The sequence below is a fragment of the Anastrepha obliqua genome, chromosome 3 (genome assembly GCF_027943255.1).
Source record: "Anastrepha obliqua isolate idAnaObli1 chromosome 3, idAnaObli1_1.0, whole genome shotgun sequence".
Classification (NCBI taxonomy): Eukaryota; Metazoa; Arthropoda; class Insecta; order Diptera; family Tephritidae; genus Anastrepha; species Anastrepha obliqua.
In genome coordinates this window covers 95,522,677-95,550,303 of record NC_072894.1, presented here as the reverse complement: position 1 = coordinate 95,550,303, position 27,627 = coordinate 95,522,677, and the positions used below count along the sequence as shown (strand labels likewise).

At 34.3% G+C, this 27,627-nt stretch overlaps 1 protein-coding gene across 1 annotated transcript in view; it reads left to right on the top strand.

Moving 5' to 3' along the window:
* The first annotated feature begins 10,560 nt into the window (after positions 1-10,560).
* Positions 10,561-27,627, top strand: part of LOC129242693 (protein furry-like) — a 49,078-nt gene continuing 32,011 nt past the window's right edge. Inside the window, exons 1-5 of the mRNA XM_054879487.1 lie at positions 10,561-10,679; positions 10,900-11,033; positions 19,770-19,868; positions 25,005-25,139; positions 26,703-26,874. Coding sequence (XP_054735462.1) covers positions 10,664-10,679; positions 10,900-11,033; positions 19,770-19,868; positions 25,005-25,139; positions 26,703-26,874 — 556 coding nt within the window. The 5' untranslated portion in view covers positions 10,561-10,663. The remainder of the gene's footprint in view (positions 10,680-10,899; positions 11,034-19,769; positions 19,869-25,004; positions 25,140-26,702; positions 26,875-27,627) is intronic.

Genomic DNA, 27,627 nt, shown 5'->3' with positions numbered 1-27,627 from the left:
TAGCAGATTGCACCTGCCCTTCATGGTTGGTAATCTCAATCTTTTGACTTTCAATTATTAAAATTTTGATCTGTTGGAATTCTTAATAAAGTATCTTTGGCTTGGCAGTTACTTATGTATTGTGTTTCTTGGCCATGCTATTTTTAAGCGGTTACATGGGTTTCGTCGGGTAAAAAAAAGCCTATTTTCAATATTTTTTTTCTATGTAAAAAAATTATTTATTTAATTCAAACCTTTTTCTGTCTTATAGATACATATTTAGAAAATAGTTTCTGAAATTTTCAAAAAAAATTAAAACTCCTCCATTGTGACGCCAATTACCGTTGACCCCTCGAAAAAAAGGTGCGGCCGCGTTGTCAGCATAACTCCTGACAGGATCAACAATAATGAAAAAACACAAATAAGTGCTTGAGCGAAGGAAAGAAAAAAAGTAATTTGAATTTTGGCAGACATTTTTCCCAAAAACTGAAAATTTCGGTCAAATTTGCTTGACATTTTGTTTTTTTTTAGTTGTTGTAATTGAAAAAAAAATCCTTCGTACAAGCACGAGTAAATTGTATCTCGAACACCTGTGCAAAATTTCATCAAGATCGGTTGAGTAGTTTTCGAGAACATTTGATAACCGACTTTGAAAACACTGTTCCGAAAAAAACGCGTTTAAAGTTTTGAGTAATAATAAAAGTGGCTTCGAGCGCACTCCTTCCAATGGCTGTGTCTCCGAAACTATTATTCGGATCGACTTGAAAATTTAGGATAATATTCTTGAGAGGTTGTAGAAATTAATAGGCCAAAAACAAAAATCGATTTTTTAAACCCACGAAACCTATGTAACTCCTTAACGGAAAGTTTTCTTCTTATTTGAAATATTTATCAGGAGTTGAGCTACCAGTGTTAAACCTGCAAATTATTATACATAAATATATATATATAATTGGCGCGAACACCCTTTTTGAGTGTTTGGCCGAGCTCCTCCTCCTATTTGTGGTGTGCGTTTTGATGTTGTTCCACAAATGGAGGGACCTACAGTTTCAAGCCGGAGGAGCTTTTTCATGGCAGAAATACACTCGGAGGTTTGCCATTGCCTGCCGAGTGGCGACCGCTAGAAAAATGTTTTTCTTCATTTGGTGTTTCACCGAGATTCGAATCTACGTTCCCTCTGTGAAATCCGAATGGTAGTCACACACCAACCCATTCGGCTATGGCGGCCGCAAGTTATTCACACACGTGAAATTATAGCTCTAACATAGTAATGCTGCGCACTCAGTTTTTAATTTTTCATCAATTTAAGGGGGAGCCTGGTTTATAAGGTCAAAAAAATCAATTTTGTGTTTTCGTTTTAAGCGATTCCTAATATATTTCAGAATATTCACACAAAGTTACAGAGCCTAATTCTCAATATTTCCGTAGATACAAAGCCAAAGATAGGCGAGCGTTAGGTAGTTACGCTGTGACCGGACAGCTATAGTACAAACTTTATTTTCTTTTCTCGACTTTTCATTTTTATGATTTCTTTGAATTGGCGTACATGAATGGAAAAAACTAATGAACCTTTTGAAATGAATCATAGCTTGTTCTCTTCAGTATTAAATTCTCTTCTATTTGAACTAACAAAATTGATAAAAAAAAAAGATTTTTATACCAAGTTGAAGTGAATTTTTTTTTTATAGAAAGGCATTTTTTTCTTTAAAACCTCCAAAAAGTTGAAATTTCGGAATTTCTCTCAGTTTTCTTAGTTCATCTAGAATAAAAAATCATGATAATTAGAAATCCATTTGAATTTTTTGTTTTAGATAATAATTACGAACTGTATCTTGTACGCCAGTTGGAAACTCCAGCGTTCAGCGCTCTACTAATTTCTATGTTAAAGATTTTTTTCAACTTATTTTAACCAGTACAAAAATTTTTTATACTTTTTAAATGTTCCTTAAAAGATAGAAAAAACTTTGCAGTGCTAAATTAATTTTTTCCTTAAAAAAAAAATCGCAAAGAGATGCAATTTTTAGACCTCATAAACCAGGCGATGTCTGATGCCTGATAATGATGTACTTAATATTAGCCTTCAGTTTAAGCTTTAATCACTTTTTTCACACATTCATTTTTTTTTTCAATTTTGTTTTTAATAAAATTGTTTAAACACAAAATTATAGAATTGATTGAGTCTAAAAATGCGCGTTTTTTCTTCTTCTTCGTAACATGGTTTTAAATTATTCTGAAAATTGTTTTGTTTTGTATAAGATTAGTTAGTAAACTGGAAAAATTCTGCAAAAAATATAGGAAACATTTTGGTATAGAGTTTTTAAAGTGAAATATCTTTTATAAAAAAAAACCATTGTTTTTCCTGATTTTTTTAAATACAATATAAAATAAAGTTAAAAGAAAAAGTTCTAGTTTTGTAAACATTTTTTAGTGTCATTATACTTAAACCAATTTTTTTAAAAATCGAAGACCATGCCCAAAATATTATTATTATTTATAATAAAAAAAAATATTGTTTTTTCTGAATTTTTTTAAAATAATATAGAATATAAAATAAAGTTAAAAAAATGTTTTATTTTTGTAAAAATTTTGAAGTGTATACGTAAACCAATTTTTTTTTTAAATCGAAGACCATGTCCAAAATATTATTATTATATACAGTTTATTCATAAAATAACTTTTACAAGTAAGCATAAAAAATAGGCTCTAACAGCTAAGGTTTACGGCCTATGTCCAAAATACTTGGATCACTTGGTATAGAATCGCTCTATAGACTAAATATTTGTGCTAAATAAATTTTCTTTCTTGATTTTCGTTGTTTGTGGCGAACATTCGTTGCCTAGTACTGTTTTTTGAAAGCATTTTGCTTTGTTTCCCAATTTATTTCAGACACCAAATTGCTCACACACTTATTAAAGAGTATATAGTTAATTATTTTCCGTTTTATACCATAGTTTTCCATATTTTTTGCAATTTTAATTGCAGAATTTTCAAATTCCTTTTTGAAAACATATTTTTTACGCACTAAGTGAAAATATTTACATATTTAGCGTATTTTGTTTTTTTGTTTTTGGTTTAAATTTTGTTTGTATCATCAATGAAAATATTTTTATTAGTTTCCGTAATCATGTAAATCGTATGATGCTCAATTAACTTCTCGCATATTTTCTAGGATTTATTTTTCCGTTCACGCCAATCGCCTTATCAACCGTAACTGAAGAAAATATGCGGGTCACTTTCGCTTTTTAACCAAATTTCTATTTTCTTCATATTTATCCTGTTTACATACACATAAATAGACATATATACATCTCGAAAAGCTCACTGGAAATATCGTAAAAGCTTAAAATTTCTTCTACTCTTTAATCAACTACCATAGCTCTGGCTCGTAACTTTCAGTGCTCTCTGTGCCTGCGCAATTCCGCGCAACTGCTATTCATTCATAATTTCCGTTAGAAGGATAATAGTATATTCAATTTTATTAAAGTACAATAAATACTGGTATGCCTGCTTGTGTGCTGATAATAGTAACCGGCACTTATGCTCAACAAAATACAAATACTAATATATATATACATGAATGTGCGTGTGTATTGCAAGTGCCTTTCACACATCACCTGACCTGACCTCTGTGTCGACACATCAACAACTATCAACAAGTGGTTGTAAATAAAATATAAGCAAATAAAGAGAGTTGTTATTGTCATTGATAACTTTGTGTATGTGAATTCAGGTGCATGTGGGTGTGTTTGTGTGTTCGCACGTTTTAACTTGAAGCATCATGCCCGTATGTATGTATATGTACATATGCGCATTTGAATTTTGGATTTGTCATTATTTGCTCGAGTGCATTCAATCATTTTCTTATCGGTTGCTTCAAATCACACTTTTTTTATTTATACAATATTTTTATGCGTATTTATATCCTCTCGAAGTTGAGTGATTTGTGTATCTGTGCAAAACACCGTCAAAGTGATGGTTCCGTGATTAGCTGCGACTGAAATGCCAAGGACTTATTATTATACAAAATATTCCATATGTGATTGATGAGCTCAGAAAATTGTTGGTAAATTATCACCATTTGAGCAAATATTTTAAGAATGTATGAATGTATAATGTAATGAATAAAAAATATCTTTGTAAACATAAATGCGGTATACCAGGAGCATGGCATGGCTATTGAATACGTGAAATATGGGCATAAAATGATGGAAGAATTATTTTGTACTAACTGTCGCCAAGAGGCAAGCAATGAATGGAAAAGCTTCCATAAAAATCCATCTACCATTCGGAGACATAATAAAACTGTAGGTCTTGCAATTTGTAAGATCAAGACTAAAATCCAGCAGCACGGTCAAATCAAAACTTATGGCGCCATTTTTTTTATAGAAGTTTTGAGTTCTGTATACACTGTGTTCACATAACTAATTCACTTTAGCCTTTTCCAATATTTGCAATATTTTATTTGCTTATCTTTTTTAAAAATATAGTCTTCAGAATATTGAACTTTTTAGGCAGAATCTTAAAAAAAACTTCTGGGTGTGTTTTATTAAACCCCATTAAATTTTAGTATAAAAAATAAAGGAAAGAAAAATTGCACCAGGCAATTCCGGGTCGATCTTGACTCATCAGAAGATCAGCGAGCTCGATTGAGAGGTTTTGATGCTGTTGCTGTTTATGTATTTTCCTGTTTATGGATGTTCTTGTAATGGTGATCGACTGTCCCAGTTTTCGGAAAAATGGAAGCTAGGGCTTCTGAGACAAGGGGGATTCTGCTGTTTCCGTGGCGCCACAATCTTATGGCGGATTCTTATAGAACTCGACAAAAGAAAACGAAATGAAGGAGTAAAATTTTTTGATATCTCGCTTAGTTTTCGAGATATTGAATAAAAAAAAGGCTGGAATTTAGAATAATGTATATTGGGCAATTTTTGGCAAACTATTATGTCTTTATTAATGAAACTTGGTGGAGATGTTCGTGAGGTGTTAAGGAACACTCTTTATAACTATTCCAAACTATTCGGGAAATAATAATTTCATAATTATTTGCTTTCAAAATGCCCTTTGGAACTTCACTATCATTTGCCACATTACACTATATATTTTTTAACACTTCACTAAAATTCACGAAATATACACTCACACGCGTGTTTTTACTTATTTTTATCCTTATATTCGAATTATTTGTATTAAAATAAAATGCAAATGCATTTGTCCATACAGTCACTTTCCAATTTTAAACGCGAATAAGAAGAAGATTGGAATGACAACAGTATGGTGTTGCCGGATGCCTGCAAATGAAATAAAAATTAAGTATTTAAGTTTAGTATTAATGTTGGGGATGGGGGTTATTGTGCCTCCTTAGGCCGCCCACGCGAAAAGAAGTTCTACGCAAAAATACGGTGGATTGCGTAGCCAGAGTCGGACTGATAAGGGTTATTTTTTTGAAAATTTTACTCCTATATTTTGTCTTATCTCGCCGAATTCTATCGAAACTGAAGAAAAAATTAGTATTATTATTATCATTTTTTTATTTAATATCTCGAAAACTAAGCGAGATACCAAAAAATTTTACTCATTCATGTCGTTTTCTTTTGTCGAGTTCTATAAGAATCCGCCATTAAATTGCGGCGCCACGGAAACAGCAGTATTGCCGAGACAAGCATAATTTCATTATTTCATTATCTTCAAAATAGCAAAAATATATCGAAAGAGGCGCATATTTGGCATATGTACGACGTCTTTATAGAATCATTTTAACTTTGCTAATTAAAGCTGTTTAAGTGAGTAACGTTAAATTTTGTTCTGTTTAACTTCTAATTTGTCGAGCAAAGCACTACTCGCTACTACGAGGCTAGGTCCTCCACAGAGAGGATTATCCTCAGAAAACATTGACAAAGAGCGCAATTTTCTTCAATGCAATAAGAAATCTCTCTGAAGATCATTGAAATTGAATTGATAATTTGAACCAGATAACGGTGTATCCCATTTTTACCAAGTTTACAGGTCTTCGTAAGTTCAATTCGAGATTTGTGCCGCACAAACTCACGGACAACCAAAAATTCGATTATCTTTGGTCAAGTGTTGTGAGTGAATTTTTGACAAAAAGATAAATCATTTCGTTGCACCATTGCCATTTTCACCTGATTAGGCACCCTGCGACTATTATCTATTTATGCATTTCCGTTGGCATTTGGTAGTGAAAAAAAAACGTCATGCAGCTGCACGAAGCTATTAAAGCGACAATGGCAACCGTACCAACAACATTCTTAATAGAGGAGAGAGTAACTGAGCACATGATGATTTCTTTAATAAAATGCTTTTTGAGTTAAAATTGTTTGTAATTTTTTTTTTTTTTATTCTTTAACCAAAACCATACAAAACAAACTTTGCTCTTTTTAATCTGAATTTTTGGGCCATTATGCAGTTTTATAGCCCAATTAAATGTTACAATTATAAAGTACAAGTATTATGCGTCTAAAAAATAGCGTTGATTTAACAACAAAAAATTTTGTTGGGGGAAATAAGTGTAATTTATAAAAACTGGGCTTGATTCTTTTTACTGTTTTTTTTTGCTTGCAAACATTTCTGCGCATTTTCTCCCACAATAAATTGATTTTTATAAGCCGTACCCAAAAAAAACTAACTGATAATAATAAAAAGCAACGCGATTTTTAGCGGCTTAAATCTAGCACCTATTTTCCTAAAACTTCATCAGCCATGTTACTGCATACCCAAAATTTTTCAAAAGATTCAGTTTAAAAAGTTCTTCAGATTAAAATTTGTTGAATTTTTCTAAATTAGTATTGTAATTCCTAAATAGTATTAAGGAAATAAATTAAATTAATTATTACTTGAAAAACATTGCCACTATTAAATCAAAATCATCTGCACTTAGTTATGCGCACCACTACAGATAGTCCGCTTGGTGATTTAGAAAAACGCGGAAAGCATTTTGCTATGAAAGGGGGTGTGTACATACATATTTATTTGAATATATTCTCTTATAAACTTACTTATACATACATAAAGGCCGAACATAATTGGAATTTGTTTCAGAATCATGCTATTTAATAGCTCAGTACCAATCTTGGTGTGTTGTTGGCGTAGTGTTTATTTTGTTTGGCATACCTGACATACCTCTATTTAGAATTCTATTGTAATATTTTGAATTTCTGCACGTGTGTCTTCCATTTATTTTTTTCTGAAGGGCAAATACCCTTTTTGTGAAAAAAAAATATTTATATACATATTAGGGCGGGGCGATTTAAAAATCGCTCATTGCTCTGTGAAAATCGTATTCTAGGGATCAAAATAAGAAACTTTGCCGAAGGAATCATACCTCTAAAACGAATTCTGATGTCCCCCAATTTGGGTCGAACGAAAAATCCCACTTTGACCCATTTAGAGTGCTCCAATCGAGTCCAAATGTATGACCGACCGTGGGGCCGATCCACCCATGCCAGTGGCACACCCCCTGGAACTCCCCTGGGGGACTCCCCATACAATCATTTCAAAATATCATCATTTTTGGCCTTTACATGAGAAAATAAACTAAAAAGTTCGACCCAAATTGGGGGACATCAGAATTCAAGATTATTACTATCGAATAAGAAGGATGGCGTAAGGGCTTTAGGAGGGTTCTAAAAAGGCTAGTGGAGTCGGCGGTGGGATATTATGTCCAGAGTTAGACTTACGGAAGTCGTATAAGATTACAGATCACGGTAGTGGTTTTCGTAGTTGGAAAGGCAACATATCTAGTTTATGATACAACTGGGATCAACTCCAAAGTTAACTTTTACATAGATAGTCAAGCAGCTATTAAGCAATTACATGATTTAGCATAACGTCCAAGATAGTCAAAGAATTGTACATTTCTACTACATTTCTATTGGGTTCCAGGCCATAAGGGCATTGAAGGGAACGAGATAGTAGACGATATAGCGAAAAACAGGGTCCCTATCTTCGGATTATGTGAACGAAATACCAAAGTCAAAACGAATGTTATGTAACGAACTAGAAGAAAACTTTAACACCAATAACAATGTCGGCCTTGTAATCCAACAAGTGATACTTTGGCCTAAGTAGGCAACTGAGTAGTAAAGTCCTTCCTCGACAAACAAAACTAGCAATCTAAAAGGCTCTCACCATGCCTGTCACAACGTTTGACGCAGAAGCATGGACAATGACAACATCCGATGAGGCGTCTCTTGGAGTGTTTGAGAGAAAGAGTCTGCGCAAGATTTTTGGACCTTTACACGTTGGCAACGGCGAATATCGCAGACGATGGAACAATGAGCTATATGAGTTTTACGACGGCATAGATATAGCGCAGCGAATAAAAATATCCAGCGGTTGGCTGAGTCATGTCGTCCGAATGTATACATACGCTCCGGCTCTGAAGGTACTTAATGCGGTACCAGCTGGTGGTAGCAGAGCTAGATGAAGGCCTCCTCTGCGTTGAAAAGATCAGGTGGAGAAGGGCTTGGCTTCACTTGGTGTGCAATTGGCGCCGGTTAGCACGAGAAAGAAATGAATGGCGCTCTTTGTTAAACTTGGCTAAAAGCGCTTAAGGGGTTAACGCGCTAATCAAGAAGAGAAGACGAAAACATGATCAGAAATTTAGAACAAGATGAGAGAGCCTAACCACTTGCAGGAATGCCAATAACATGTGTAAACATGATGATCACAGTCGATTCTTGATACTCGATTTATACTATTACTAACGCGAAGAGATGGTAAAACTATGATAGGTGTGCTGATGGGACATAGCGCAGTAGCAGCGTATGCTTATAAGATAGCAATCTGGGACTGGGAGGAATGCAGGAAATGTAGGGAGCAGGGCTGTGGAGCATTTCCTCTTTGGATGTTCTGCGTTATTCAAAATACGCTTAAAATATCCGGGGGCACCGCAGTTTGATGGATTGGAAGATATCTCAGCAGTAAGTTGAAAACATCTCCTTGGGTAGACTACTTCGCTAGTCGCTTTCCATAAGGTCTGCTACGGTTGTGCGTTTTAATCATCATTGAGAAGATTTCAGCCGAAGTAAGGTTGATTCTGCATTATTGTCATGATTAGTCGCTGTTTGTGAGCTTGTTGGTATGTTTTACTAGGGTACAGTTCATTATGCTTCGCATGATTTTCTTTTGCAGACGTTAAATAGAGGTGACGTGCTTTTGACTAGCGCATCCCCAGAATTGTTTAGCGAAAGCCGGTCTTAGTGTTTGTTTGTAAATAAGTAATTTGTTGCGCATTGATAAGCTTGAGCGCCTACTAATGAGGTAATATAGCTTATTTGATTTCAATTAAAGCGTTTTTCGTTTCTCCTTGATGTGAGTTTTCCAGCGCAGTTTAGCATCAAGTGTTATGCCCAGATATTTGGCCTCGCCGATGGTATTTCAAAGCAATAATGATTGTCTTTTGTCAATCTTCATGAGCTCCTTCGATGAGTTACTCAAGAGAGAGCAATAAGTCAACACTACTATGTGCACTTTATTTCTGAATCTTGTAAATATATATCTGTGTATATAATTTGCGCTATTATCCTTTTTGAGTGTTTGGGCGAGCGATTGGTTTGTTGGGACAAGCTTTTTCATGGCCGAAATACACTTGGAGGTTTGCCATTGCCTGCCGAAGAGCGACAGCTTAAAAAAAAGACGGTTTATGTCAATTGGTGTTTTGTGCCCGAGATTTCGATCCTGTGCACTTCAAATGGTAGTTATCCATCCATTCAGCGACAGCGGCTGCCATCCTGCAATGGCACGAGAAAAAAACGACTAAGTTTTTGGAAGTACAAGTCATGGGCTCTGCATCAATGCCGCAGACTTTTCAATAAAGGGTACTAGATTAGGGTCCGTTGCAGCTGTGAAAGTGCTCATATTTTTACTTATGTGAACGTTGGTCGGTTGCAGAACAGTTTGGCTTAGTTTTACATTTTTCAGCTATTTTGGACATATGGTAATAGACCGGATCAGTAAGGTATTGAAATCCAGCGTCACTCAGTTATTACAGGTGGATTGATGTGTGGCATTAATTGACTCCTTTTTATGACGATGATGACGAGGTATAAAACGTTAGTAAGACATGATATAAGACAATTTTGTAAATTTGAATTTTAATCAACAAATAAATATTAATAATCAGGTACGAATCATCAAATAAATAATCCTGTCAAAAGAACTTACGATATGGCTTCAGTTTCAGCGATTGTTTACGCCAGAGAGGCATTCTTGTTATTCCAGTTTTCTACGTGAATATTTTTCCTTTCCACGAAAGCTTTCCGCTCAAAGCTAAACATAGGACCAAACTACATATTTCAATTGCTGCTGCGAACAGTTGCAATCCTGACATCAGCAACGAAGGATATGTAACGCTTACAAGCAATTTTGTCTGCAATCTCTTGATAACTTTAACTTCACGTCAATGTCTACTAAAATAGGTTTTAATTTTTCATATTTATTTAGTATTTTAAATTTTTATATATATACTTTAATTTTTCCTACTTTTCCATTTTTTGATTTATTAACTTCTTTTGATTTGCTGGCTAACAACTATGTATTTTTATTTGATGTTCTTTCAGAAGATGACAACAAAGTGGGAACTTTGGATACACTACTCAGCAATGCATACTGTCGTTCGCAACGGTTTCTCTCCAAACAATTGGCTCAGCTGCGTTCAGAACTAACAATGTCAATGTTCTCTGGTAAGTAAACTTAAAGCCATCACCCATTTCAAATATGACCTTCAAACAAACATACTCATTACTTGTAAATACTTTGCGCTTATCCTTTATGTGTAAACGCTCGGTATGCTTGCTCATGAATCGATTTGCTTACAACAATTTCTTCCTAATTGAATTGTGCCTCATTTCAAACATCATTTTAAATATCTTTGCCTTTTGCTATCTCTTTCTTCTCTTTCAGAAATTACACATCGCTTCCAATCAGCTCGAGAAGATGTGCGTGCGCTGTTAATACAATGTCTATTGCCATGGTTGCATAATCTGGAGCTGGTTGCCACAAGTGTGCCACCGGCAACGCCGTTATCCTACATTATGGTGAGCGAAAACTATGATATGCACAATTATAATGTGTAAATAATAATTCAAAAATTGAGGCCTGTGTTCACAATTATATTTCTACATTTTTTTTTTAATATTTTTTTTTTAAATTAGTTTCGATTTTTATAGCCCATTAAATTTTGGTATGATAAAGTGCAAGTTTGAAGTGGCTCGAAAACCGAGTTGATTTTTTACAATATTTTTTGTGATCTTATGCATTTTCTCCATAAAAAAAAAACAATTCGTTATAGGGAAGAAAATGTACATATCGCTCATTTGCTGCAACGTCGTCATAACTCAAAAATTGTGATTTTACAGGAGACGCATTTTTCAGTTTTTAAATTGTTTTATATATATTAAAATTGTATATGAAAAGGAGATTATGGTCAAATTTGCTGAAATAGCATCTGGTTAAGACGTATATGTAAATTAAAGGTTGAAATGTATAATGGACTTTTTTCTGTAGCTTCAAAAGTACTCCGAGTTTTTCTTATGACGTTGTTGCTGCAAAAATAGGTTTTATGGTCTGACATAATTAAAATTGTGACGTTACTGCAAATAACAAAAAGTTTTATGGCTGAAAACCTATTGCAAATTCTGACTTGTGACTGTATTATATTTGCACTTACTAAACATTATATATTATATATTAGTTCTTATTAGGCGATCATTAATATTCAAAGTATTTTTAAAAAACAGTTTGCATACTCGAACTTTCTGCCCATTGAGATGAAAATAGAAGCCATTATTATTTTCCCTTTTCTTTCTCGTACCACCTTCACGCACATAACGATATTTAGGCTGAATGAGCTCCATACTATTCTGAATAAATAGTCGCTGTTTTTCGTACATAGCCAAATCCCAGTATGATCTAAAAATTACCATCCGTTCCTCTTCTGTAAATTTTTCAAAACATTTTCGCTTACACTTCTCTGTACATGGAGGTTCAATTTTTCTCTCTTTTCGAACTTTTTGACACGTAGACCTCATTTTGTTTTCTTCTCCACTATTTCGCAACTTTTTGTTTACATTTCTTACCCAATTACTCTCATTTCGTTTACGCTTTACTCCTTTTTTTAGTGGACTCGTCAAAATCATCGGAGTATCGACACCGGTTGTGTTAGCATCAGAACTGTCTGATGTTGAATTTGGTTCGCAGTGACTGTTACTCTTACTGACAATATCGGGTGGAATGTATGTGGTATCACGTACGGAATCGTCATCATCCTCAGAAAATGAGCTCGAGCTTAATGAGTCTGATTTCATTTCAACAAAATTCACAGTTGATGTACTTTTTATCTGGCATTCTTTACCCTTTCCATCTTGTTTTTTTAAAGCCATTCCCACCATTTTGGCGGATCGAGAATTAGTTTCCATTATTTTTTGACAGAAAATGACAACAATACTGACATAAATGGAAATGATTCATAGCAAATAATTTATACTTAAAAAATATTTAGTGCAAGAATGCCATAACAGTGAATAGTTCTTTAATACACTATTGCTTCACTAATACATCTTATTTGTAATAGTGTTTCAAGACAAAATAGTACTGAAATAAAAATTATTATTTTCTGCAAAAACGTCATAACACTCAAAAACACTACAGGAATTCACTCAAATTTTTACATGCACAACGTCATATCTTAAAATAATGCAATATACACGATACAGAAAGAGATATAAAAGTGAACTTATCTTTTATTAATATTGTCACAAAACGAAATATGACACTTTTCTAGAGAACTCCACGATATTAACCACACAAAAGCCGACGCACAACTGAGATAATACGTTGTTGCAAATACGCCGCAATAGGATATGTAATTAGAGCGAAAGGCATCTATCGCGATGCTGCGTGAAATGTTAAAACTTCGGATATAACACTTTGTCAGTTGATCAAACATATTATTTCCGATATATTAGTGATGTTAACTAAAATTTTGCGATTTTTGAGTTATGACGACGTTGCAGCAAATGAGCGATATAATATATGAAATATCGGCAACAAAACAGATTATTAAAAATCAAAACGAATTTTCAGCCACCTTGAACTGGCTACCTGGCTAACTGCATATCCTCTGTTCAATTAATCTTTAAATAATAGAGAGTCTTTCAAAAGTAACGCCTAGATGTCAGCACTGAATAATTCCTAGACTCTACCTTTTTCTATGTCATCTTTGTCAAGTAGACGGATGAACAATTTTACACATTAGGATAACGCTTTGAAATTATTGAAACTTATGTTATTACGAAAATGGTCGATCTTTAAGAAAATCATATCGAAAAATTTATGATTTTTTTGTTGGAAATAATTGTGCGAATGAGTCGACAATCCAAAGGTTGGTGAAAAAATTTCACGAAACAGGTTCTGTCGAGGAAAGAAAAAGGACTGGCAGACCAAAAACTAGACGTTCTGTTGAGAACCTTGTTGCTGATATCTTGACGTTCTCAACAATTAGGCATTCTGAATCGACTGTTTGGTGGATATTATCTGTTTAAATTTATTAACATGATAGAGAACGTTCATTCGGTATTGACGTGTTTTCAGCGTACTCCGTGCTTTTTAGTTCTATATTGTGTAATATACTTTGTTTAAAAATACGTAATCTAAGTAATAAACAAATGTTATAGGGGCAATGACTCCTTTATCAAAATATAAAGCATAAATTGCATATTTGCTGTACAATGCAGAGAGTGGATCGCTACAAAGTTAATGCCAAAGTTCAATGTGCTAAATGTGGCGAATTTTTCCATTTGGATTGTGTTGGGATTTTGCAATCCGATTTAGAGTTTTTGCTTAGCTTAACAACAAGTACTTGTGTAAAAACTGTCAGGCTACTCGTCGGGCATCTATTCGTTCCCCTCCCCTATGCCCTTCTCCAAGTGAGAGCATACTAAACAAACAGTCACCGACGTAAACGCAGTCCCCTGTCAGTTGTTACTATCAAACTAATGAGAACCCCATGTAAATGAAAAATTCCTTCCTTCCGTATCGTAGTGCCGTAGATTTTATTGCACGAGTTTTGAAAATTCCCGGTGTTGCCAAGCAGTACATTTCGAAATCATTTAGAAAATAAACTTAGAAAAATATTAATTTTTATTAAAATACCTTAAAAACACTGTTGAATTATGTTAAATTATAGGTAAATGAACTATTTGCATTTGTTGGTTTTTGGCTTTGGTTTATTAAACAATGAAAAATTGTAGCTGATAACGCGGATGTATGAAAAAGTGTGTAGCAAAACTATCAATGGCAACATGGTGTAGATACAACCAAACACATACACACACAAACCGATGTATTGTGTAAATATGTAACTATAAGAACGCAGTTCTTCTCTACGGGATGAGTTTTGCTCAGTTTTGTGCTCGTTAGGGGCTGCGGTAAGGGACTGCATACGCCGGTCACTGTTTTCAGCATAAAGCTATGCGCAAATCACACGCCGAAGCTGCTTTATCTGCTATTTCTATGCTCACAAAAGAAGTTAAAGAACTCCGACGCATTGCATGCTCTTGCAAGTGTGCTAATAAAAATGTGAAAAGTGCACCAAATTTAACAATTATCTCTCCTAATGCTTCGGCGACACGCTTATGAATTTGCTGTCCAGTAGCTTATATGTGTACGTGTCGGGTGACACACGTACTTGGTTCGTGTCACACATATGTACTTGTTGTCGGATTTTGCATGATGAAAATCAAAAATTTAAGATTTTTTCGCAGGCAAGCGTCATGCTCCCGACACGCACACATATAAGCTGCTGGACAGCAAATGTATGAGCGTTGCAAGTTTTTTCAAGAGCGAGTAAGCAAAGAAGTGACTACTTAGGAACTGTACCATACGCTCTGTCTCCTGCCAATGAATTATCAACAAGTACAGCGAATATACATACAATCAAAATGTGAGTGTAATGCAAGAATGATAGAAAGCAGATTGCGCCCATCAAGAGTGCGTGACGTCACGTTTGCCGATTTGTGCAGTGTTGCCAACCATTTGCTCTTCACAATAATTTAATGCTTTTTTATACCCAAAATGCAAAAATTTTTAAGTTTCGTGTTTGTTTCTTTTTTTTTAATTTAAAGCTACCGAAACTTTAAGTTAAAAAACAAACTATATTATTAAACAAAAAAAGGTTAAAAAAGGTCACTCTGAGAAGATTTTAGTGCTAATGAAAATTTTTTTACTCTTATAAAATTTGATAATTTGAAAGTGCAAATTTAATTTTTGGCTCCATTTAAGGTTATGCAAGAATATTAAATCTTCTTCTCTCAACTCTTCTTAAGATTGAAAACCTTTTTACACATTTTAAAAAGCCTTTGAATTTATTGAATGCGAATTAAAACCATAGAGGTGTAATTGTTTCTTCCGGTCATCAATCCTTAGTGAGACATAGGACATTAAGAGTTGTATTCATTGTAAAAATAAGCAACAAAATACCAGAAAATACTAAAGAAACCATACTGACATTTTTACAAAAAGAGTACCTTATCTAGTTATATAGCTTCAAATATGGCAAAAAAGTCGTTCCCTTAACAAAAGAGTCTCGCTTAACAAAAAAAAAAACTCATAAATTAAATTGTACATAAGCATAACACATTTATTTAAAAAAAAACGCACATTTTAAAGACAATTTGTCACGCATACAAAGTTCTTTAAGTGATTCAATAAAAATTTGTTGGGTTATTTTCTTCGAATGGGCATTTTAGTGCGTTTTTATATCCAAAGCTAGGCAACACTGCAGTAGCGAGGGAGAGATTTGACTGCCGAAAGCAGAAGAACACCAACAACACCTGCAATCGCGGGCAATGCCACCAGATGTTAAAAAAAAGTAAAGCTAAATAAAACTGGGTGAATTATTTAAATAATTTTTAAAAAATGTATATTTTACAAAATTATAAACATTACATTTTAATTAGAACAGCTAGAAAAATGTCATGAAGAAAGAACTAAAACTCCGAGACTAAATATCAAAAAAAAAATGCTAAATCAAGTTACGAAAATGGTAATCTGGCCATACTGGAGCTAAAATCACGTAACTAGTTGTCAAATTCGCTGAGAGCAAAGTAACGGGGCCACGATAGGCGCCATCTCATTATTCTTTCCATCGTGAGTGTAATGCGTATTAAATCTACGCAGTTTTATCGTAGTGCGTCTTTACACGATTATGACGTTATTGCCATAACTAAAACTTGGCTGAATGACAACTTCTGCTCAGGCGAATATTTTGATAGTTACTATCACGTATACCGGAATGACCGCTGTCCGGAAGCTACTGGTCTTCAAAAAGGTGATGGAGTGCTACTTGCGATTCGAGCTGACTTATGCAGAAAAGGTGTAGAATTGGATAGTTTTGGAGGCACAATCGACGAAACCTGCGTCAGTGTAAAATTTTCTAATAACAAGTCAATTATATTCATGTTGTCTCTTATACCTGATTATAAAAACAAAGTTACTTATCAGAAACCCTTAGATAATTTAATTAATATTTTGAATGTTGTTAAATACGATGAGGTAATATACTTAGGTGATTTTCATTTAAGCAATATAACTTGGTCTTACCATAATAAAAGATTGTTACCAATTAATATCAAATCGGATGTCGATATTTTAGTTATAAGTACTATACTTTCCCAAAGTCTAATGCAATTTAACTCTATTTTAAACAACAACGGTAAAGTCTTAGACCTTGTGTTTGCTTCCAACAACTTGAAGATTATTTGCGCGGAGTGTGTCACTCCAATTTCAAAGAATTCTTTGCATCCCAAAGCTTTATGTATTAATTTTAAATTTTATAATTTTGATACTCAAACAGCTGTTGATGCAGAACACAATTATTTCAAGGCCGATTATAAGGGCATTAGGAGTTGCTTTGATGAAACCGATTGGAGCTTTTTGGATTCAGCAAGTGATCCTGCTGATTCCTAACAAATTTTATGTCTAAAACTTTCAAATGCCGTTTAAAAATTTGTTCCTTTAAAAAACCAGCAACCAGCAATAAAACACCATAGTTTAATCCTAGGTTAGTGAACTTAAAAAACAGAAAAAACAAAGCTTTTAATAAGTCTAAGGCCAGTAATTCAAAAGACGACTATGCACAATTTCTCAAATTGAGGAAGGAGTTCGACTCCTTTCACAATTTTTTATTCCCGCAGTATATGCTTTCTATTGAAATGAGCTTAAAATCCAATCCATCGAGTTTCTGGCATTACATTAAAATCAAAAGAAAAACTACGTGGCTTCCTGATAGTTGAGAATATGGTGGAAAGATTTCTGATAATACCCAAAGTGCATGTGACTTATTTGCTCAAGAAATTTTTCAGAAAGTATATGATAGATATAACACCACGTTATTTCCTACCATACCAGCTTCACCTTTGCAAACTATCAGCTCCTTTGAGATTAATAAAGATGATGCGCTTCTGGCGATTTCAAAACTTAAGTCCAGTGCTAGGTCAGATAGTGAGGGTTTCTCACCACATCTTTTTAAATATTGCGCCGATTTACCAGCTCGTCCTCTTTTATTGATATTCTAAATGTGTTTAAACAGTGGAACTTTCATCGACTCATGGAAACTTTGCTGGATTGAACCAGTCTATAAATCAGGTGACTGGAATGACGTCTGTAACTATAGGCCTATTGTCAAGCAGAGGACTGTTGCTAAGTTATTCGATCAAATAATACAAATGAAGTTATAATATTTGATGATATACCATAAATCAGGTTATATCACATTACCAACATGAATTTTTCTCCAGCTCTCTCACCTGCTCCAATCTTGTTATAGCTACTCAATATTTTTGTAAAAGTTGGAACTCAATGGGATTGGAGGAAATCTCTTAAAGTTCTTCGCCAGTTTCTTAAAAGGTAGGAGACTATAGTGAAAATTGGACCCATTGTATCTAAAGTCAAGGAACTCATTGCGTGTCACTGCTGCTTACTATTTTTGTAAATTACTTACCTAAATATTTCAAGTTTGCAACTATTTAATGTTTGCGGACGATATAAAACTCCTTCAAGAGGTATATAACTTAAAAGATAGTCAAAATTTACAATCGGATCTCGTCGCCTTTCAAAATTGGTGCTGAATGTGAATAAATGTTTTATTTTAACATATACCAGGAAGCCAAATTACTTTTCTCTCAACTACAAATTAAATAACTGTATCCTAAGTAGGAAGTGGGAAATGAAAGATCTTGGTATTATTTTTTATACTAAACTTTCATTCACTAAACATATTGATTATACTGTGTGACAAAAAAAAAAAATTAAATATACTTTTATGGAGACCTATCACAACTTATGGCTATAGAAAAACTAAACAAAATGGTATAGAGAAGTATTCAAAACTGATGAAGAGAATGACAAATGTACCGTACAATACTAAACTCCAAAGGGCCGTTTCCAATGCATTTTTAAGTTTGGAACCAGTTCCGTTGTGTACTGCACCGTACCATACCGTACAATGCTTCACTGCACAATACTCCAATAAATAATATATTATGTCTTTATAATGACACTTGTTATCATTTTATTTATCATTAAATTTACTATAACAGTAGTGTACTAAAAAAAATCCTCAATATCGGATAATATCGTAAAAATTATGTCAAAGTTGAAAAAATAGAGAAAAAATAAAAAAAAAATCCAAATACTTCCGTCTACAGTCTCGCCAGTTGTCATTTCAGAAAAATTGTCAACACACTGTCAAAAAGGCTTGTTTTTGTTCTTTCGAACTAAAAAAACAAATTCGAAATGGGATGGAAATTGGCGAGGTTAGGAGTGATTCTTCACATCAATCTACTAAAAAACGGTTTTATGGCCATAAAGCGAGATTTTGGGGGTGTATTCGAAATTTCTCCTATACCATTTTTCTTAGTTTTAGTATACCAACAAGTTGTACTAGGTCTCCATAAAAGTATAAAATCACTGTCGCACAGTGTTATGTGATATCTAAAGCATTTGCAATGGTTGGTTTCATCAGAAGAAATTCCATTGATTTTAAAGACACTCAAACGTCGAAATCTCTCTATGTTGCCTTAGTACGACCTCGCATTGAGTACTGTTCACTAATGTGGAACCCATACTATGAGGTTCATCCGAGGAAAATTGAAAATGTACAAAAGATTTTCACAAAAAGGGCGTTGTTTAAAATGGGCTGGAAAGATTATTTTGCCCCTTATATAAGTCGCCCTAAATTACTTGGCTTATAGTCATTACAGGATAGGCGTATATACTTCTATAACATCATTAATAGTAATATCGATTGTAAGGAGTTATTAAACCAGTTTCACATCCATATTTCTTTTTATAGTCTAAGAATTAATCGTTTATTCAACATTTCTAATAATACTATTAATTATGCATTTAATGAACCTCTTGTACGATCTGCGCGATTGTGTAACAATTATTGTAACATCATTACCTTTAATGATAATATTGTAAAATTCAAGCTTATCTGTTTACCATATTTAATTAAGTGAACTAGTCTGTAAGAACATTTTCTGTAGACTGAAGTAAATAAATAAAATGTGCTCATGGTGGACATTTATATTAACTAATTTTTCACATACAATTTTTAAGAGAAAGAAAGAATCTAAATTTTCACATGTTTTTTTTTTTAACGACATCTAGGCGTATCCTTTGACCCTTTATAATAATAAAAAAGTTACTAAAAAATATGTGTAAATACTGCAGAAATATTGCTTAATTACGAGTAAATGAATTTATTTCAGTATTTCCCCGACTCTGGTACACGTGGGCGTAGAGAAGGCACAGGATCTACGGAGGCCACTGAAATGATTTTAAATAATCTTTTCTATATCACAGCAAAGGTAAGCCAAGTATAAACATGTTCTGTATCAAATAGATGCAATTAAAACAAGATATTTTACTATTGGTATTAAACGATTATTTTTAAAAATATTGTACTAGATATGTATTTTTTTAATGAGAGTTAAACCTTATCTAAAAAAAAGTCATAAATGAATTGAAAAAGTTAACTGAAGTATTGCGATGTAGGAGCTAAATGAGAAGTATATATAACAGCGCAATTAAAACTCTTGAAAAAAAGCTTAGTGTTTTCTAAAATTACTGACAAATATTGTATATTTTACATATTAAAAATACCCCTATTAGTCAAATGGGTAAGGCTATGGACCGATTTTGCTCATTTTCAATGCTTTTGTCAAATTTGCATTGGAAAATGTTAATTTTTGTTCAAGTTATCGTTCTTTTATAATTCTGAGCATTTATCTCGATTCCTTTTTGCTGTTAAATGCAACCGTAATGTGGAAAAAAATTATAATGCCTTTTGGAAAATAAAATTAAGATCAATAAATTTTTGTAATAATTAAATGCAAAAAACGTTTCCTACAATATAATTTAGGTGAGTTTCGAGTCCACTGTGGATTTCGAGTCCGGGCTCTACCGAATGGTAGTCTCACAAAACCCATTTGGTCGCAGTTTTGGAATACTCTATATATGTATGTATATAATTGGCGTTTACGCCCATTTTGAGTGTTTGGCTGAGCTCCTCCCCTTATTTGAGATACGTGTTTTGATGTTTTTCCACAAATAGAGCGATCTATAGTTTTAAATCGACCCCACACGACAGTTATTTTTTATGAGGAGCTTTTTCATGGTAGAAACATACTCGGAACTTTGCCATTGCCTGCCGAGGGGAACCGCTATTAGAAACAACTTATTCTATCTTCCGAATGAACAACTTATTCTATCTTCACGTACCAACCCACCCATTCAGCTACGTCCATCGTCCTTATTACAACTACCTCATTACTGTGAGTGGCACGTATACATCGTTTTTTTTTTTCTTTTTTTATTTCGTTTATACATTTACGGGATTCCGAAAATTTGAAAATGTTCGGTTCGGTTTGGTTTTAAAAATCAATGTTTGATCGTTCTCCAGTTTTGATCTTTATAAGCTCAGCCGGTCTAGGATAGTTCTTATTTACCGTCAAGAATATGTAACTCTTTTTGAAGAAAAGAAGAAGATTGAAGAAAACTGTTTTTAAGTTTTGTGGCTTTGTGGTCCCATGGATTAAAGGTACAGTCGCGCTTGAGAATATTTAACAGGTGGCGCTAAAGTAATCCTCCTATCAGAAAATGCTATAAATTTTGCGATTGGCCACTAATGTCAGTTCTGTTTTGACATTTGTGTAGTAAACACATGCGAAATACACGTTAATAAACAATGTTACGCTACACTGCTCCAAAACGCGGAATATTGCCGACTATTTATTTGACCAATAATCGGTCGGTGACTTTGGCACAACGTGAATTTCGTCGCAGATTTCCTCGCCGTCCAACTGGTGAAACACTGCGACGTTTAGCCGTTCGCCTCGAAGAGACTGGCACAACACGAGATGCTGCCAGGCGTGGCAGGCCCCGGAGGAGTCGTTCTGCAGAGAATATTGCTGCTGTAGCCGAGGATGTCATGGAAGCGCCGTCGACATCGACCACACGACGTGCCACGCAAATGGGTATCAGTTGACGGTCTTTACAACAAAGTCCAGACGGTGCATCAGCTGTTAGCTGCTGACCGCCAATCGCGTCTAACATACGCTCAAGCCATCCTTAATCACCACCAAGAGGAAGATGATTTTTCATCAAAAATAATCATGAGTGGTGAGGCCCATTTCCATCTTAGCGGGTACGTAAATAAGCAAAATTTACGCTTCTGGGGCACTGAAAATCCGCGTGTAACCCACGAAGAGCCATTACACCCGCTCAAATTCACTGTATGGGGTGCTGTTTTCGCTGGAGGAGTCATCGGACCTTTTTTCTTCGAAGACGTCGCGGGCCAAACGGTTACCGTGAATGGTGAGCGCTACAGAGCAATGATCAACGAGTTATTTTTGCCGCAACTTGATGAATTGGGATTGGAAAACATGTGGTTCCAACAGGACGGTGCAACGGCTCACACTGCACGTGCCAAAACCGATATGCTGAAGGATGCATTTCCCGGGCGCCTAATCTCCCGTTTTGGCGATTTGCACTGGCCAGCAAGATCGCCTGATTTCACCCCTCCAGACTTCTTCTTGTGGGGCTTTTTGAAGTCGCGGGCTTATGTCAACAAGACACAGACTCTTGCAGCTCTTAAAGACAATATCCGCCAAGAATGTGAGGACCTATCGCCGGAAGTTTTGGCCAAAGTGATGGAAAATGCCATAAAAAGGGCTCAAATGGCAATCAGCTGTGGCGGCGGCCATTTACATGACATCATATTCTCGACTTGATGTAAAAAAAATTAAAAGACCAAATAAAAATAATCCACAAGAAGAATCAAAGTTTTTCATTTTTTTTTAAATTACAGCTAAAAAAACATCGCAAGTTTACTTGTGCGCCACCTTGTAGAAAATCATTATTATTTGCATTCCAGCAAATCATATCAATTCAATTTTATCTGTTTCAGTAGATTCCACTCCAAACTTATGGGATGAATAAAAATTGATTTGCTCTGCCAACAATTTCTAAAAATCCCTATCAAAGCATTCAAAAAATTAGTGCAATACAGTATGTTTGAATTCTCTTCTATTTCGTGATATACCTACTAAACAAATTTGCTTCAATTTCATCCACATTTTCATCGGACTGATCCTTTGCTGGTGAAGACCCTTATGAACCATCTAAGAAGCACTAAATATTCATCGAGTTCATCAATTGATAGCTCCACATCGCCAGAAATAGTTAAAATATAACTCAAAATAACACTAATTGAAGCCCAACCTGCGCATATAGGGTAACCAGTTAGAGAGGAAAAGAAATACAAGAAATTTTAATAACACAGCAACGGTGTGAGATGTCAAATTGATTCTGGATTTATTTTGAAGCTAGTTTCGTGCCATTATATGTATATGGAACAGGAGCACATCATTCAAATGGCTCCACTGGCAGTGCTTTAAGCCGTCGCTATAATTTTTGGTGGCTCGGTTCAAAGTTGCTGCCTTATTAGCGTAAACTAAGGGCTTGACGTAGTCTCAGAAAAAATAATCGAGGGATGTCAAGACACATGATCACGGCGGCGAATTAAGGGGTAACACCACTGTAGAAATTTCAAAAAATTGATTTTTTTTATAAGCTTAAAAAATTCTTTGAACCTTTTAAAATACAGAACAAAAAGTTTTATACGTTACCGAAGTTTATTTCATAAATATTTTAAGCTTTTAACCAAGCGTTAGTGACTGCTACATACCTAACGACTTCTCCAAATTTCCAAACTTTAAACGCGTTTTTCTCAAAACACGTTTTCTGAAATTGGCACGCAGCATAACTCAAACAATTTTAAATATTTTTAATCAGGTTTTTCACTACGTCTGTATAATAACCTTCTTAAGAGAAGAGCGTAGGGGATTTTCGATAGATTAATTTAAACGATTGTTATAATAATTTAAGTGCCGTTTTTTTAGTCCAAAATAGAGTTTTTTCCTTCAAATGCTTGCCAATTCCACAAAAATAAATATTTTTTAAATCCCCTACGTGTTTCTCTAGCTATTCTTATCTAGATTAAGAAAAAAAATGTTTCTTTGTTCCAGATTAAAATTTGCACCCTCTGTGCTGCGAGCCGCGGAGCTTCTTCAAGAGAAACCACATTACAAAAATGTCTCCAATGCCGCCATTTTGTAAAATTTTTCGATCAAACTTTGTAGTTTTGTACTTTAGTATATAAGTAATAACTTCCCAAATCAGAGTGATTGTTTTCCCTTTCCTTCTATACAAAAAAATTCTTTAAAAATCGTGTTTATTTTACGCGTGTACAGTGGTGTTACCCCTTAACGAACGCTCGTCGTGAGATGATCGAGTCATCCAATTTCTCCTTCACAACTGTGAGCATTGCAATGCTTGTATGGCATGTGTCGTTGTCGTCTTGGAACCACAGTAGAGATATACCGATGAGCTGTGGTCGTAGAAAGTTGGTTTGCATCGCTCTATATCGACGACCATTATCGATAACAGTGCTGCCTCCCAAATTTCATTTCAATAACACAAAAAAAAAAAGGGTCTGTTGCTGCCACTATGTCATAAACCGCACCAGACATTCAATCGTTGTGGATGCATTCACGCTTGATATGCGCTCCAATAACTGTAATTTACTTGTCGACGTAGCCGCTGACCCAAAAATTGGCTGCGTCCGAAAAGATGATGTTTAGTCAAAATACGGATATCTTTCTTAATGAATAACGTCTGAATGTATACTAGAATATATTCTGGATAATCATTGAAAAAGTTATGAAGTGTGTAGCACGCACAACAATTAAATTATTAATTACTTTGATTTAGCTTAAGTCTAAAACAATAAGAATTTAAATCCTATTTGATTATTTAACGTAAGATTTAAGTACTAATCCATAATTTATATTCATTTTTAGTTGCGTGTTTTTAATTATTGTACAGGGTGCGCCGCCTCCATTTGTGGAACAACATCAAGACGCACACCACAAATAGGAGGAGGAGGAGCTCGGCCAAACACCCAAAAAGGGTGTACGCGCCAATTATATATATTCATATATCTACATCCATCTTTTATGTCGGTATGAAAACATTGAATAACTTTGTTGATTTGTATAAGTGAGGTATTTTTATTTGGTTTGGTTACAATTTACAATTTGTTAAAACTATTTTTTGAATACAATATCAATCAAGTGACCACCTTTATTAGCAATCACAAACTGCGATCTCTTTTCTGCGTTTGTCATCACCTTGTCAAGCATTTCGGGGTTTATAGCGCCGATTTATCGTTCTTTCGGTGTAAAGCGATCCATGGTTGAAATTGTATTGCATTGACATATCGAAAACATGTATAGTATGTTGTAGTCGATCGGCTGGTAAATGACAAAGTTATTCAGCGTTTACATACCGACATAAAAGATGGCGCACCCTGTAATATACTCCTACGTAGCAATTATGCACTGAGTTGTTTCTTAATTAACGTGATTATTAAATATTTTCAGTTTTCTGACTCACATCCCCGTGATATTGAAGAACTCTGGGGCACACTCTGCCAGTTCTGGCCAAACAACCTCAAGGTGATCCTACGGTACTTGGTTATAATGAGTGGCATGGCGCCCAATGAACTTTTGCCATATGTAAGTGAGAGTCAAAACAGAAAAAATAAAACCGCCTCCACATCAACAGCGACAAATGAAATAACACTTTTTTATATTAATTTACACTCTGCTCGCTTATGCGAGGGCCACTTTTTATATTGCGCGCCTAAATGTTATTAGATGTTAGGAGAGATTTCCACGAAGAAGTTGGAGGTTTTCGAACTTATTCTAAAGGTTTTGATATTTGACCGCGGTTAGTACTATTTGCATTTACTTGAAAGCTGTGTAAAAAAAGTAAAAAAGTCTTAAATCTTAAAAATTAAAATTATGGAGCTTAATCGCTGGGCCTTCGCACAATTAAAATTTCGGTAACGTCATTCAAAATTTGGATACTGCGCAAAAACTGATGCAACAACTAAAGCAAAAAGTACGTTTTTTTAGTAATTAGTAAATTTAGAATTTTTCCTTAAATAAGCTTATATCCAATTTTTGAGACATAGGCGTGGCACCGCTTACCTTCGAGTAAATATAAATTTATTTTAAAACTTTTTACCAAAAAACCTTAAAATAATTGAAATGCTACAAAACCCAAGCCCACTCCCTCCCATACGATTAAAATTTTTACTACCGCGTTTGCCTAACTTCCTGCAAAGAAAAATCCACCTAAAACTGGAGTGGGGCATCTTTACGAAATTTAGTATAAATGCCATTTGAATTGGACGAACGTTACGTTCCCCTTTCCTACAGTCTTAAATTTAAAAGTAGCTAAAAATACGAAATATTTGTAATTAACGAATGTAGTGTGATAAAAATTAGAATAGCAAAGAATAGTCAAAGAAAGCAATACGAATACAAATAGGTTTACAAAATACCCCCACATATTGATAAATTTGTAATTTCAATTATTTTTTTATAAAAATATAGTTTATACTGCAATAAAAACAATATAAGTGAAGTCTCGAGCTTCAAACTCAGAATTTTCAGAAAAATTTCGGGTATGCTGTTTTATAGATCATTTATCGTGTTGATTTTTGACAATTTTTTCAGCTGACGGTGTTGGGGGTTTTCTTCCATCTAAAAAACACGTGGAGTAGGCGTTAAATGTAGAAAATGCACAAGACCGCGACCAAAAAAAATCTCAGAAATCAGTATGATTTTTGATCTGCTTGAAATTTGCACTTGACTATACCAAATTGTAATGAGATATTAAATTGAATACTTGAAATGTTTTCAGAAATTCTGAGTAAAAAATTTGATATTTTGGTGGCAATTGCCAAATTCTTACAAATTTTATACAAAGTTTGAAACTTTGCTTTATATGGTTTTTTTGTCATTTGAACCGTGTAAAATAATTGAAATTAAAAGGTAAATAAATAAAGTCTAAACTTATTTATATGGTGAACACTTTGCTTTGACGTTGACTGTACAATTTATTAGAAGTTACAACGAGCGCGAGTTACATAAAGTTCAGTTTCAGTCAAACTTAAATTATTCCATAGATGTTACTATTAGACACCGAACATAAATAGTGGCCTTCGTATATGAATAAATTTGTTTTATTTGACATATCCAACCACGATATTTGTTTGTATATCTGAAAAGGCGAAGCGCGTTGCACTGTATCTTGCCCGCACCTGTCCCGACCGTCTGCTGGACGAGCTGATGGTAGAACTACAAACTGTGGAGACACTTAACTGCTTAATTGAACGCACCGAGACACCACCATTTTATCGCTTAACAAGCATGCGGAAAGCTTCCAGCCATTCTGCTGACGGTAAGTTCACGAATTTCGTCTCACACATACCTATAAAAAACATATATTGCGGAAGGTTGGGGACTATTATTATATACAATACATACTCTACGTTTTTTCAATTATGTACTTATATTTGTATGTATGTATGCTTGTACTACAGCAGTTTATCACAGTTTTAGTAGTTATATCGCTTGTTTCAGTTATAGGGGAAAACATTCAATTGTGATTGTTGATGCAACGTGTATAAGTATAGGGTGTTTTATTTTAAATTATTGGTAGAGGAAAAAAAATCTTTTCCGTTGCGTGTCAAAGTGAAATATACATATATTATGGGCTAGTCGACACTCTTGCAGTGAAATGTTCACTGAATTGGCCAGACAAGGTCCTCTGCAGACACATAAAATTATAAGTTGCCATGCTTGATCTGATGCCTTCTTCGGAAGGCTTTTTCATACAGTAGTAGAGTTAACATACCATACACCTTAACAAATTTCGTCTTCACTTACGATAATATTTAGGTGTAGAATACGAGGTGTGTTCAAAAAATTAGGTGCATTTTCAAATTACGCGGGTTACGTTCGAATTTCGATTATTATTTTTGTTTAATGTTGGTATACTCGTCTCGAAGATATGTTCACGGTTTTAGCAATAGAGCATGTTTAGTTTGTATGCGAGAGGCATAAATAAGACAAGTTTATCAAAGAAGTTGCATCAAATGTTGTGTAAAAAATGGAATTAAGTGCGCAAGAACACTTGAAATGTTGACAGCGG